The sequence below is a fragment of the Perissodus microlepis genome, chromosome 13, assembly GCF_051167445.1.
Source record: "Perissodus microlepis isolate ML-2025 ecotype Zambia chromosome 13, ASM5116744v1, whole genome shotgun sequence".
NCBI lineage: Eukaryota > Metazoa > Chordata > Actinopteri > Cichliformes > Cichlidae > Perissodus > Perissodus microlepis.
Window position 1 is genome coordinate 27,773,519 of NC_140473.1, and position 15,459 is coordinate 27,788,977.

The 15,459-nt window shown below is 38.6% G+C and overlaps 1 protein-coding gene across 2 annotated transcripts in view; it reads right to left on the minus strand.

Moving 5' to 3' along the window:
* Window positions 1-15,459, minus strand: part of epas1b (endothelial PAS domain protein 1b) — a 49,701-nt gene that overhangs the window by 22,790 nt on the left and 11,452 nt on the right. For both annotated transcript variants that reach the window (XM_084949370.1, XM_084949369.1), the window contains one exon: window positions 4,020-4,210. In XM_084949370.1, coding sequence (XP_084805496.1) covers window positions 4,020-4,210 — 191 coding nt within the window. The remainder of the gene's footprint in view (window positions 1-4,019; window positions 4,211-15,459) is intronic.

The following is a 15,459-nucleotide window of genomic DNA, read 5'->3' on the forward strand; positions in this document are numbered from 1 at the left end:
GTTCATCACGTTTGTAAAGACGGAATATCTGGTGCATGCTTTCACATGCCAAACAAAAAGATAGTATTCAGGGTGTGCTACACATTAGGACGCTACAAGAGAAAACCTTGACAATGTCACCTACCCGATGTGGGCTTCAGGGACTGAGGCACAAATGAGCATCTATTTTTTGGGTTAGGATTTGATTTTAAAACGAGGAGAAGAAAACGTGAAACTGAACAAAAACAAATATTTTCTTTCTTTCTTGTTGATAGAGCCTAAACTGTCAGAATAGTTTTGTTAGGTCAGTAAATGCCTGAAGGGAACCAGTACCAAATATTTAGACATAAATCTAAAAGTAAGGCACAATTTCGATAAGTACCATTAAAAAAAAAAAAAACAAATACATGACACACAAATTGTTTTCTGAAAAGATGAGAAATATTCAGTAATGAACGCAACCAAGGATAGAAAAAAAAGAAAAAGAAAATCCATATGCACATCTCCAGTTGGAGAGTTGTCTGTCATTTATGCACATGTTACTAAAGCAGTAACTTAACATAAAAACACTCAACTGAAAACATCTGTTACAATAGTTGTTAGGAAATTTCTACATTTTTTCCCTTATTTTGGTCAATCTGCTTTTTATTCTACTCCTTATCCAATCGCTAGGGTTGCTGGAATGCTGAGCATATCCTGGTCGTCATGAAAGAGACGACAGGATACACCCTCGGCGCATCGCAAGGCTAACAATGAGACACATTCAACCACTTATGCCCACATTCACACCCAACGGCAATCATCCGTTAACAACAGGCAGGGCTCTGCTGGACAGTGGGTTCAAACTTATCAAACTTTTTTCTTTTTGGCTGATGATTTCAGACAATCCCAGTCTTGGTCAGGAGATCAGGTGGTTAGAGCCAGTCTTGTGTCACTAAGACCCTGAACTGATGCTGTGCTCATAATTTTAGTTTTAAAGCAATAAAATAGGCTAAAAACACTTAACACTTTTAAGTATCTCAAGTATATTTATTTTGATTTCCATTAAATTCAGCAGTTTGTAGTCTTTGAGGGAGCCGCATTCTCAAAATATGTTATAAAAGCATGTATAAAATATATATAAAAGTAGTTGCTTAAAATCTGGAAAAATATTTATTAAAGCATGAGGAGCAGGAGAAGCAAAATGAAGAGACGTGACCAGGATTTCAGCATGTTCTATCATATATTAGAGCTGTACGTGGTGCAATTATGTGCTTATTTTAAATTATTTATCTTAAGTTATATGCTAAGAAAACGTTAAGCATACTAAAGATACTTTTTTTAAAACATAAATTATTAATATATTATGAACTCAATTGAGGGAATTTGCAATTTGCCAGAGAACAAATGGCGTACAGATGAAAACAAAATATTTGGCCGTCTGATCAAAGGGCAGTAAATCAGTATATTTCCCAAAATGTAGGACTCTACTTCAAACACAGCTGGGACCACTGCAATTAGGAACGCATATGTTTCACAGTATTTTGATCCAAGTTAAGTCAAAGTCAAGACAAAAATACAGCTGAATCCTTTGAGTACCTCCTAATCAGTACATCAAAGTTCATCAGGTCCCAACTGAGTGTAAGTTACATAAGGGAGGTGTTCCCTACAGCAGCTCTTGGGTGCATATACAGTATGTTTGTGTGTTTGTGAGGGTGCATTCCAGCATGTTTGGCGCCAAGGCAGTCGGCTGTTATGGCTAGCAGGGGTAATGCCAGCACCAGCCGAACGATGGGCAGAGCTCTTCGTTTCCTCCGCAATCTCTCCTTCCATCACGGAGCAATCAGACCGGCCTGATAATGCTGTATCTGCAGCTGCATCTCACAGATCTCCTTGTGCTCTCCTCCCCTCTCACCCGCTGCTTTCCTACCCTCATTACCTTTACAGCTCCTCCCCGTGCACGCCTCCTCCTCCTCTCGTTCGCACTTGTTAACCTCTCCTTTACATACATCTCATACATACTCCCCCCACCACCACCACCTCAAGTTCCACCCCCCCCTTAACACTTCTTTATCTATGCGAGCACGTCTGACAACCACTACTGGAATTTCAGGAAATGTTAATTACCCTAAATTGGTTGTATCACCCAAATTACTTTTGAGTGCTTTGAGAAAGTTTCAGTAGCTACCATTGTGTTTGGATACAGGCAGATGTTTTACAGGTGGATATCTCAAAATCTTGGAATTTGAAACTGAAACCATTTGCATTTTTATCTCTTTTTGTGGTTAACTAACCCTTTAACCTCAGGCAAACGCGCAACGAATGTGCTGCTGGATTGCTTTTTTTTTTAAATCTTTGTAAAACACCCTGATTAATTGTTCTTTTTTTAGTGGAAACTCAGCCCATATTCCACATCTTTATCAAGCATCGATTTAATTTGTGTAATTTGTGTAATTTGTGCGCCAAAATCCTTAAAACTACTTGAGCTGCTAAATGAATAAAGAAACGACACATAAATGCTCTGATTAATGATCGTCTACAAAGAAGAAATGGGAAGTAGTGATCATTGTTGTTTAAGGAAGCACTGGTTGAATGCATGGCTATTTCCTCTGCGAACAATGAAAGTAGTCAATCATAAATAAAGAGCAATAAATAGAAAAATCAAAAGTTACATAAGAATAGACTAATGGCAGTGTAAAGATTTACAGATAAGTCTAAGCTATGGCATTAATCACAGTGCTTTCCTGTGTTTTATTACAATGGTGTCGTAGAGCTGACAGCTTTTATTAATTGCTATAAAAATGGTTTTAAAAGAAATTATAAATCAGGTCAGCTCAAAGTGTGAATGATGGGAATTATTTAAATTACATGCCAACATTTTTTTCTCCTCCGTGTGTTATAATGACACAGTCAATAAAACAAAAACCAAAAACAAAGACAGTCATTTAAATCAGCGACAACCTGAATATTGCTCATCTATGCACAAACAGCTTTGACTTTAAAGATATCGTGGGAAAGTTTACCAGCATACAGGTGTCAAAGGTTAAAAGCTCACTTTACCTCCTCCCCTGTGTGAACTCAAGTTTTCTAGCTCTATTAAGGAAAAATAAACATTTTTTAACAAGCTGCAGTGCTGACAATTGACGTTGGTTGTTAAATTTTGTGGTTCTCTGATCTCACTTCGAGACACGGACGCAGTGGAGGAATTCCAGAACAATAGGTCTGATTCTTTGTTAAGCTTCCTCGCCTTCTAATTTTAACTAAGACGAGAGGAAGGAGGAGAAGTGCAAAGAAAGACGCCAGCAAATACTTTCCTGCTTTACTGGACAACTCGACATAGCAACAGACACACAAACGAACGTGCCGACGCAAATCTGTGATCACACATCAAAGAAGCTGCTGGAGGGAGGTGGTGTGCCGTTTGAATTTTTTCCCCTTTGTGTAACGAATTAACATTCACTGCACAGAAGCTTGCACCGATTTGCATTTAGAGGTGTGTGACAAATTAAAGGAAAAATACATATGTGCTTGGTAAGGAACTGATGTGCTGTAAGAACATCTTCAGAGCACCTTGGTATTGACACACTAAGAACTCTACTGAAGGGATGGCCAATTCTCCCAGGTTCATTCCGTTCTCCTAGAGGTAGTGAGTCCTGTCTGGAGGACCAAAATCATACATATTTGACAGCAAAGACCAATCACAGCATTGGTGGCAACAAAAGTTGCCTCAAGGTGCTTTATATTGTAAGGCAGACCCTACAATAATACATACAGAGAAAATTCCAACAATGAGCAAGCACTTTGGCGACAGTGGGAATGAAAAACTCCCTTTTAACAGGAAGAAACCTCCGGCAGAACCAGGTTCAGGGAGGGGCGGGGCCATCTGCAGCGACCGGTTGGGGTGAGAGGAGGATAAAAGACATGCTATGGACATGCATATGCCTATGACTATGTTCATAACTGAAACCAAGTCAGGAGTCTCAATTTCTCCCTTTAGTTTGTCACCCATGTGCATATTTGTGTGAGTCTGTGTGTATCTGCCTGTGGTGTAGTGTTCGTACTTATGGTGAGCAGCTTGCGTGTACGGAGGAAGCTGATAGCGAGCCTCATGATGGATGCCTTGTCCAGGTGAGCGCTGACGCTGTGGGATAAAGGCAGCTGGTGGGCCAGCTCGTAGAACACCTCTGTCTCTTTGCTGCGCCTGCAGCGCGCTGCATCGCGAGACTTCTCCTTACGTCTCTCTGAGCTGCTCCTGCGCCACAAAACACAGACAGACAAATGGTCATTTAAACATGAACAATGACACATAATCATACGGCTACTCTGGAAGTCAGCTGGCTTAATGAGACAGTCGGTCTTCGTTAATAATTATATTTCAGGTTCTTCTGTATTGTTCAGCAGTTAATCTTCCATGAATGCACTCACTGTCTGGGGTCTTTAAAATTTCCTACTCGACCTTGCTGCGGGCACACCACAGCATAAAGAAACCAATCTCATAAATCCCCATGTGATTCGACAAGCACCAAATGTGCCCGTTTCAAAGGGGGTTCGCTCACAAGTTCGAATACAATGCATCATTCAGTATAAATACAAAGAAGTGGTTGGTTTATAAAGCTTTTCTGCAGCCCTGAGGTACAATAATTGCTCTTTTTTTTCCCCCTGAAAAATTAGGACTTACATATTTCCACATTAGAAACAAACTGGGCCATGTGGAAATATCAGCAATATCAGAAATTCACATCAATGTTACAACAAATAGAGCTGTAGAAATGTTATTGCGCTGCCTTTGTTTTTGCAACCCAACACACATGAAATCACTTTTTTGATAAAGTTACGCAAACATAGTCAGTATTCAAAAATTGCTTGACTTGCTTCTTAAAGGACTACGATTGAACCTGAATTTCACTTTGTGTGAGCTTGACACCAGTTATTGACCGTCATACACAGAAACATACACCTCAGCAGCTCCTGCTTTTGGTATCGCTTCAAAGCCTATCAGTGTCTGTCAGTACAGGAGGGGACGTCCCCGTTTGAGATGCAGCAGGAAGCCAGTTCAGTTCAGCAGTTGGCAGTCAGGCTGGTTTAAGTTGCAGAAACAGTTTCCGTGTAATGGAAAGCAATAACTTGTATAACGAGTAAAGACACTGCAAGGCAGAACTACAGAAGGAACACAAAAAAGATGTATTTAGAGATAAGAAAACAATAACTTCTTATGACGCGACACCATTTCCTTCACTTCCTGCATGAAGAGATCAGTCACCAGGCCACTAACACAAACACTGTATATCTATGAAAAACACACATATGTACTCGCTGAAACAGCACACTTCAAAAATGATCAAAAGATCCTTTTATGAGAAAAAAGTGAAATGTGAAAAAAATGCATTAAACTTGTTATAAAAGATGTTCATCCTGGCTTCTGATTTGAATACTCACTAAAATTCAGTTCCTAACCACCTAAAGACTGGCTTTTCTCAACCTTTTCCTCTTGATGTTAAAAGAACAATTACAATATCTTAAAAATAACCATCCCACTGGTAACTCATTCACCTCCTGTGTCCACTTTCATGCATATTTTTGTTCAACTTTCTCATTCGTATTTGGATTTAGTGAAACCTATTGAGCAAAGTTCAATTTGAACTTTGCCAACAGGAGGATTATACAGCGTGTTTGGAGTCTGTGTTCCATGCGAGGGAAATGGGTTTTAATAGATGTAAATTAGTCTTTAAAAATAAAATTTAAATTGGAAACCGGCTTAAAGACGTGTAGGCAGGTGATTATTTTAATTTCCTCTGGTTAATGCATTTGTTGTTTGAGGGAGAGAGCTTTTGCTCACAGCACCGAGGTTCCAAGATAAAAGCGTTTACTTCAACAATCAAATTGCAATCTGAAAATCTTTTCATGGCGGTCAAGCTATAGCAAAAATGCTGCCAACAAAGCCTACACAAGAGCGGGCCAAATTATGTCAGCAAGCAGAACTCTGGGTAATTTTCCATGGATATGGTTTCTTTTTTTTGGCTCCAGGCTCTGAAAAAGAAATGCATCAGATTTGGACGTGAAAGCTCAAATAGGCAAACAGTCCTAGTTTAATCGCTGATCCAAGACAGCAGCACAACAATCCATATTAAGACATCACACGTGGAGTTTGGCTTTATCTGGGCTCCCTCGTATGCTCAAATTCAACTCTTAGTCACTGGATACCGTCTGCACAACATGTGACTGGTAAGGTTGCGCAACAGGGTTCAGATTTATATGAAAAAACTGCAAAGCAACAGCAGCAGGGGAAGAAACTGACAGAAGAATGCTGCCGGATGGAACAATAAAACTGTGGTAACATAGCAGACTCATCATGCTCCATTTAAATCCACTGAATCACCTCTGCAGAAATACCTGGACAGGAACAGCATGATTATGCAACAGGTGTGACTATAAATAAGACAGTGACCAATATGGATACACAGCAGAATACAGCATAGTTTGGGGTTTTTTTTTGCAGTTACTGCAGTTTCTCACTCAACCACCTGAGGATTACTCCAAAATACACAATTGTCATAGACTTTCATATTATTTAGAGTCTGTTACAAAAATCAGTTTTCATCTGTATAGCTGTTTAGAATTACTTAATAGAAGACTTTTTTGTTTTTCAAATTTATTCGTTAAAATTTTTTTAAGGCTTAAAAGTTATACTCTCTTTTGCTTGTTTATTGTAGTTTATTGTATAAATACCCATCTTTAAAGTCTTGGCTCCAGTTCTGGTGGTGTAGTACTTTATTTGGGCATTAAAAAGCAGGTATCTGCACCTTAAGTTCATAAAAGTGTATTAGCTTGGCTTTGGGATATCAATTCTCAGGTAAAACAGCATTTAATTCGTTTTTTTAAGTAACAAAATTTACTTTAAAATTTCTTGAGTAACAAGACAAACATTTTTACAATCTTCATCCTAAAATGCAGAAAAGAAAAAAACTAGCTAAAATAAAAGTTCCGATACAATTAAGTGGGACCTTTCTCATACAGATTTAAATTGAGCATTTTGTTCTTTAACAAGAGCCAAAAACAGGTTAAGTTAAAAAAAAAAAAAAAAAAAAAAAAAAGTGCTGTGAACAAAGAGCTTTTTTACCCTCAGGTCTGTGAGCAGCCTCTATGGAAAAGATAACTTTACAAATCACAACAGACGAGGTGAAGCTCTGCTGAACTTCACATGCCCTCTGTCAGTGGTGACACGATGTGGTTTATCAGACTTGATCACATCTGTGGCAGAACTGCAACATGCAGGGCCAGAAAAAAACATGTAACAGTGCAGAAGAAACAAATATTTTGGCACCAAGGTTAAAAGGTAAAGAAGCCAGATGCCTTCACACCGTAAAAGATCTCTTCTGAAGCGGAGACTTAAAACCCACTGAGATAAGAGAATAAAGTGCCAAATTAAACACCTGATGAAATACTGAACCAAGTGAGACGACTAAAGAAGTGTTTTCTTGCTATGACAAGATCAAACAGCAGAAAACGTCCTGCATGCCCATATAGAAAGTGTACATTGAACCATTCAACCGTTGTGCATACCGATGCTTTACACAACACAGCAGCTAAATGCCAGGAAAAATGGCAGTCGTGTGTGTTCTGGACGCGTTTACATTATTCCATACAGCAGCAAGTACATATAAGAGGACATTTTATCACCACTTGGATCAGATTTACAGTCTCGGTGAAGGAACTCTGATGGGGGTGGGATCACTGCTGTTTTAGGACACTGTGGGGCTTAAAGTGTTTTTACTGACTCTTGTAGATTTCAATATATTACTGGTTTCCAATATTCAGCTTACACTTTATTTAAGATACTTTAGATGACTCTTGGTGAAAAACACTTGCTATCTTTGCATGTGTATTGAGTGGTTTTCACATTTCCATGAGCCCTGGCTCGATGACACATATCCCTTTGCCTCAGGAAGGGCATCCAGGGTAAAAAATAATTAAAAAAAAATCAAACATGTGGAGTTGCTCACCGTCATGACCCTTTGTGATTAAGTGTACTGCCAAAAGTGGCTTTTGTTGTGCTGCAATGAAGGGATACTTCAGAAAAACTAAGTTATGATAATACTCAACAGTTGCTGAATGTGTCCACAACCTTCCCACTGGAGACTACAAGACATAAATGCTTATGCATTAACATAAGATCGTTATGATCTACATTTATCAATTCATGTAAATAAATGTTCTGAAAATATATATCCAAAATCAAAGTAGAAATAAAAAGGGTAAACTGGCATTTTATTTTCTATTATCAGAATTATTTTGTCACAACATCGTCTATGGAGAGCAAAAACTGCCAAAAGTAAATAATCATAGATTATTTTATTTTTTGTAATTTAACTAAAACAAATTCTAGAAAGTTGATAACATATATTTATAGTATTTCTGATTTAATCTGCCATAATGTTAATTCCTTATATCTGTTTATGCTCCAGAGACAAAACCCCTCCTTTTAACAGAGAAGAGTTTTTTTTGTTTGTTTTTTTAAAAAACAAAAACAAAAACAGGATCAAATCATCTCCTTTATTTAAACATAAAGCAAGAGCTTTTTCAGTAGTTCGCATTACAAAATTAAACTTTTCCCTGCAGCCAAAATTTGGAGTCCACAAAACGCACAAACTAGAAAATCCAACATGCAAACACACATTAAGGACAAGATAGCATACAATTAACAGGAAAGGCAGAGCACAGAAGCACCATTATCTTATCTCATCGAGTGTTATGTCCCATCAGTGCGTCTCCCTGCTCGTCTCTCTGAGGTTTAAACTCATTAACCCCGACTGTCAGTCACTCAAAGTCTCATTACTGATGAGCCAGCAGACAGCAGACTGCTTGCACTCAATCAAGCCAACTGAGAGAACTAACTTCAACTAGCTCCTTGATGTGTGAATGTGTGTGTTCTTTTGTCTTTGTGTGTGTGTGTAGTGTGCCACTCTTTGATTGTCCAGGGCCATTGTTGCTGAAGGTCCCAGCAGACTATTTCAGTACAGAAAACAATGGGAGTCACAGCGCTTCACCAGGGCATCGCAGCCTTCCGATGTACTCACTGACCCCTCGCTCATATTCACAAACGTGCACGCACACACGCACCCACCTGTGCGTGCATCTAACCAGAGGTTAGAGGTCAGGTGCATCTACTCAAGTAAAACTTTAAAAAATTTCCAGTATTTTTCTTCTTCCTACCTTCTCTTTCCTTCATTCCTCAAATCGTTCCCACAACGATTTACTGCAAAAAATGTGTTCACTTTGACCTGCAGTAAAAGATCAATCTGGTCTGACAGATTTATTTCATCTTGTGCTGCAGTGACTCAAATCAAACAAAACCAATGCTGGTAATCAAGTAATGCCGTTTTTTTAAAGCATTTAATACAAGGGGTACTCCCAAAGTGCTCTTTCTGACACAAAAATAAAAACCTACACACACACAAAAAGAACTAGGAGATACGTGGGGTGGCTGATATTGCAGTCACACATCCTCAAACTAGAAGAAAAGAGTCTTGTCAGAGACCTCATATTCAATTATTTTCCACTTACGTTTATTATATATGTATGTTTTTTTTACCTTCCCTTATGGCATTGTTTGAATACATTTAGGCAGTAAAACTACGTGACTAAGTTTGCAATCATGGCTCGGGTTAAAGCACAATGCATTTATGACAGTATTGACACAAATGCATCACATCCATTTCAGACCATAAAGCACTCCTACTGAACTCTATAAATGCTTACAAAGTGTTTTACAATGTGGCGTCTGAGTCCTGAGCGAACTGTTGTTCCAGTAGTAAAAATACATCGAGTGGAATGTCTCGTCTTAAGAGAGAGGGCCATATTGGACAATTTGCCAACCAAATTTACTCAATACTATCTCAAGTTCTTGTGTGGAATTGCCTCACTTGAGTGAGACAGGAAGTTTCCTCTTCTGAAGCTTGATTTCTGGACATTGAAAGTTACTGCGCAAACTGTGGCTTAGATATTGACCCAGATTGGTAAATGGAGGTAAATGGGGTCTTTCCTATTTGCTCCATCTCTTTTTAGGGTTAACTCCAGCTCTTAGACTTTGCACCTTACTCATGCAGGACTCCACATCTGATACATTTATTTAAAAAGAAAGTCTTCAACCTACAGTACCTGCTCAGACTTGCCTTTGCATTGCTGCATTTTGTATGTTTTGTCTTGTTTTGATACAGTTTGAGATGCTGCATAAAAAAGGAAAAAAGGTAGTTGCTGCTTGATACAGACGCATATTTGAGAAGACATAACAGTCTGGCTGCAGAGGGTACCGAGTTCATGCAATCAAGCCATGTGGAAAATTCTGTGCGATCAGCCAGTCGCTGCCTTCCTCAGACTCTCGGCTCATCCCAAAAAATTGGATCAAACATCATGAAAAACACATTAAAAGGGCTACTAAAGGACATTATACCGTTTGCGCCACCCTCTCAGCTCCTACTGGCTACGCACACTAAAGCAAACAAGCCAGAGGTTAAACATACCACAAACCAACATACCACAAGTTTCTGCCACTTCAGAATGACACACTAAACTCGCAACCACAATATATAGGTACACATACATGTACAGCAAGGTGACCTCCAGCAAGCTGACAGTGATGATCCGTCAGTGCTGCAGTCATAAATACTATTTTGAAAGCTGAAACACACCTAAAAGAAAAACCCAAAACAGCACACTCACTAACCTCAGGCCAAAACATGAATCAAGCCCTGGATTGTTGAAGCTTCTGAAATGAAAACATCCCACAAGTTTCAGCTCCGACTTCTATTCTTGCCAGAAAATGATGTAAAACGCGGAGATAACATTCTTTGTTCTGCTCCGATTCATTGGCACATCTAAAAGCTGCTTTTAAAAAGGCCTATGAGAGTTGCAACCTAAGCTGAGAGGGGGGGAGATGCGGGTCACCAGCTATTTTAATCATCAAGCACTCATGCAAACATGGTATGAGTAGCTCCAAAAGGATTTCTGTTTGTGTTGCGTTTGTGATGGAACAGATGATTTGGTTTCGTCTGTTTCTCCTCTCTAAGAGGGCGACGTGGTGTGAGATATGGGTATTAAAACAAGTAGAAAACACATATCTGGCATTCTGAAACCTCTGCGAGAGACGTGAGACTGTCACTCTAAACCACAGCCAGTCACAGGCTCAGGTACACGCAAAAGGCCTCTCACACATACACGAACACGAGGCAGACAGCAACATCAGCCTGACTCACACTGAATGTAGAGCCCTGAATGTGACAATACTAATTGTGGTTGAAAGGCTGAAGATGGAAATAGTACTTTAGCAGCAGATACCACTCAGAGATACTCAGTCCCTGGAAAAGCCAACCTTCATACCGAGGTATTTTCATACCTGCAAGGCCATCAACTTTCCTTTGTTTGCTTGCAGTAGTTGTGACTTAACTGGAAGTTGTGGTCAAGTCGCCGCCACTGAAGCAGACGTCATTTTATGCAACTCGTCAGCCTCGCACACCCACCAGTACTCTGTGTTGTGTTCAGATGCAACACTATTCATCGCCAATTATCTTTGTCACATTGTCATTCCGAATACCAGTTGAGCCAATTCTTTTAAATCCGTCTCAGCATATTTTCTGTTTCACTCACATTGCAAAATAATGACGTCAAACTCGTTGCACAGCAGGGGAGCGTTTGCACATGCAGGCCGTTTATCCTACTCTGTATGCACATTGTTCATACACAGATAAGAAAGCAGCTTCTTCAATTTACCCTCCTCCCCTCGACACACAAAACAGCAGAAAAGGAGTAAATAGGGGAATCAATAGATGAATTGGCCTATAAGCACAATTGGTAATGGTATCAATGATATCAATAAATCAGAACCTATTTTTCAAGATTAACTGGCGCCGGCTTCTTCAGCTTCAAATGCAATGCTTCTATATTCTCTAGGTAATCTGAATTTTATTTAGAATATAATTATCAGACGAACTAATACCTAAATTATTGGTTAGCTACAACCTTATGCTTAAAATACTATCTAGGACTGTGGTGTGATTAGTCATTCAGTCATTGTTTCTGGTCAGTGGGCTGTGAGGACAGAGCTTGTGCTGCAACTACTTTTTAAAATTTATCATATGTACTCTACTGTTATTTTTCTTCTCAGCGCTTCTTAAAAAGTTTCAGAACCTCAAATTGCATTTTCCTCCTTCCATATATCAGCAAGAAGTCATTACTTTAACTGACAGCAGCGTAACACTAATCAAAACAGTGGCGGAAATAAAATTAATCACAGTGAAATAGAATAGTAGAATACAAATCACGTCTATTTTGATTTGTGAAATTAACTTGTGTATTTTAAAAATGACTTTTAATGGTTTTTAAAATGAAAAAAAAAAAAAAAAAAAAAACAACCCCAAAACATCATCTATAAATCATTTGGCACTGGCAGTAATTTGTCATCTAACAGATCCACACTTGCTCGCAATAAAGACACTTTTATTGAATAGACTTCAAATGACCAAATTTGCTGCTCTAATTATGTGTAACTCGTGTTTATAACTTTCACTTGGCTCTCAAATCGTTTTACAAGCATCGATCAGAATTATGAGCTCACCCGACAGGCAGCTTCAGAATCGAACAATGCAGCAGAGCCAGATGTTTTTCAACCTGAAGCGTTGCTACTTGGAAAGCAAACCTGAAATCTGAATGTGGTACAACAGTCCACACCCTCGGTCCTCATTCATTATTTTTCTCCCCCTTACCCGCAAGCTTTTTTCAATCACTTTTGGTACTCTCGCTGCGATTAACTTGCCATTGGACGCCTGCAGCCTGGAGCGTGAGGAGGAACATGTGCACGCACACTCACATGTTGCCCAGTCGCGAGATTATTTTCAGGCCTAATCTGAACAAAAACAAAGAGGGCAGAGCTGCTGCCGCTGCTGCTCTCGGACATATTGTGTCTGTTCCCCTCTCTGCTGGCAGTAATGAGGCCGTTAATACAGTTTTCCCCTGCAGCCCTCTGTCTGCACAGCACAAAGCTTCATCTGTTCAGATCTGCATTCAAACATGAGCAGATAGAGAGCGTGGTGTTCAGGGTGATCTGACACCGCATCATATCTCACGCACTAATGTATGAAAATCTTATGTAGATACATGTACAGTAATAAGCATAAGAATCTCACACACACACACGTTAACATTTTTCTGTCCAATTCTTATTTTTAGGTGCTTAAAGATTTATTTGTGTGTCTTTGGAAGGAGGTTTTAAGGTTTCCTGCGACAGAGAAATTTGATTTAAAGGATCATTTCAGCAAATGTGAAGCTGCAAGTGAAATTAAGCTTTAAAAAAGGTCCTTTTTTTTTTTAATTAAAAAAAATAATTAAGGCAAATTTTCCATTTAAGCATGGAAAACTTTCATCTTGTTACACATTTATTTCTTTATTTTGACTTACACAGAAGATCAATGCCCATTCTTTGGACATAATGTCATGGTGTGTTATTACAACAAGGCCGAGGTTTCCATCACTTAAAAGATGCAAACAGATACAGCTGGAATTAAACGCATCAACAGCAGGCGAAAAGAATTCCACAAAAGCCTTTAATCTGAGTAAGCCGAGTTTAAAAGACACGAGCTCATTGCAGGTTTATGATTCATGACTTATGTAAAGACACAACAACAAAAAGAAAAATTGTCTTCACCTGGCTGTTCGGGGCAGAAATGTGGGTTGCATGAGTAACCTGTTTGGTCTGGAAACTTGAGTGTTGTTCACTTGTTTTCGGATCTAATATTTCTGAAGTGTAGACTGGAATTATTTGTAATCTTGACTTTGCTTTCAATAGCCAAACTCACTGCCACAGTAATTAAAGAGGCTTTAATATGTTCATGTACATAAACAGAGGTATACAGAAGATACTGATACAGAGTCATACAAACACTCTGCAGTCATATTGGTACCATTTAACCTCCCAAATCTTTACTTAAACTGAAATATACCGAAATATGTATACATATAAATATATTCCTGCTGTCTGGGAGATGTGTCTTTCTGTTGACACCAGAAACTACAACATGCAGGTGCTGTTAACTGAAGAGACACTAATCTACGAGTTTGTTATTCAAGTTCTGGATTGAATCTTCAGGTTGTTCAACAAGCATCCGCATAAACACACGAACACATGGACACAAATGCCCAGAAAACAGGTCCTGACTCCTGCTGTGATTGTTGTGATAACAAGCCAAAGGTGCTTATAGGAAACAGATCCTGTAACCAGAGCAGGTGTCAGGCTGTGTTAGTGCGAGCAAGTGTGTGCACGTGTGCATGTGAGTTTGTGTGCGCAGGTGAGTGTGCTTCATGGACCATTTGCTCTTTTGCCCAGTAACTAAAAATGTTCTAATCAGTTTGTTGTCATTTCCATCACTCTCGCCGAGTACAGATCGACAGATTTCGTTGACTCTGAGGCTTGAACTTTTGTACCATTCCTTCACCTCTTCTTTAAAGATCAGTACAGCTGTATGAAGATCGCTATCAATTCCACTAAAACTAGATGAAGTGTGAACTAGATGAAGTCTTGTTGTGCGCAGCTTTGCTGAAAAGTACGCCGTTTACATGTCTGTCTTTGGTCTGAATTTAAAAAAAAAAAAAAAAAAATATATATATATATATATATATATATATATATATATATATATATATATATATATATATATATATATATATATATATATATATATATATATATATATATATATATATATATATATATATATATATAAATAAAAGTTCTGATTTCAAAATTAAATTTTCATTATTTAACGATGACTAATTAATCTTTGTTTAAAAAACAAAAATATATTATGTTGATCAATCAGAAGAGAGAGACTAATAGATTTAAAAGTGACCAAGTATTTTTTAGTGTGTTACTAAAACTATAAGTGATGAAGTAGTCTTTGGAGGAATGTTACAAAACAATAATAATAATAATAATAATAATAATAATAATAATAATAATAATATCATCATCATTATTATTTCTTAGTCATTTAGTTCCCCAAGCAAAAGGGAGAATACACACAAAAGTCTCACACAGACATATTGGCACTTATTTTTTTAAGTGTACTTTAAAGAATGTTGAAGTCTGTTTGCGTATTTTTAGATTGTGCTTATGGAAAACATGCTGCTTTCCACTATAAAGGTGGTCTAGAGTCAGAAAAGGCCTGCCCACACCCATAATACACACACAAACAACTAAGCAGACACACACAACCACACAAACCTTTCCTTGCTTACAGTGGGTCTTCCTGTAGTTGTGGCGCCTCGCCGAACAAACACAGAGCAACAATACAGTACTGGCTAATCTGTGATCCTAAGGAACATCAAGTTCTGGAAACACAGCCAAACAGGCATTTGTCTGTGTGTGCATGCGCACACAGACACACACACACACGGGTGAACAAACAGCTATCCCAGACAGGGGCCCCGACTTCGCCTCAATCAGGGGAAGAACGA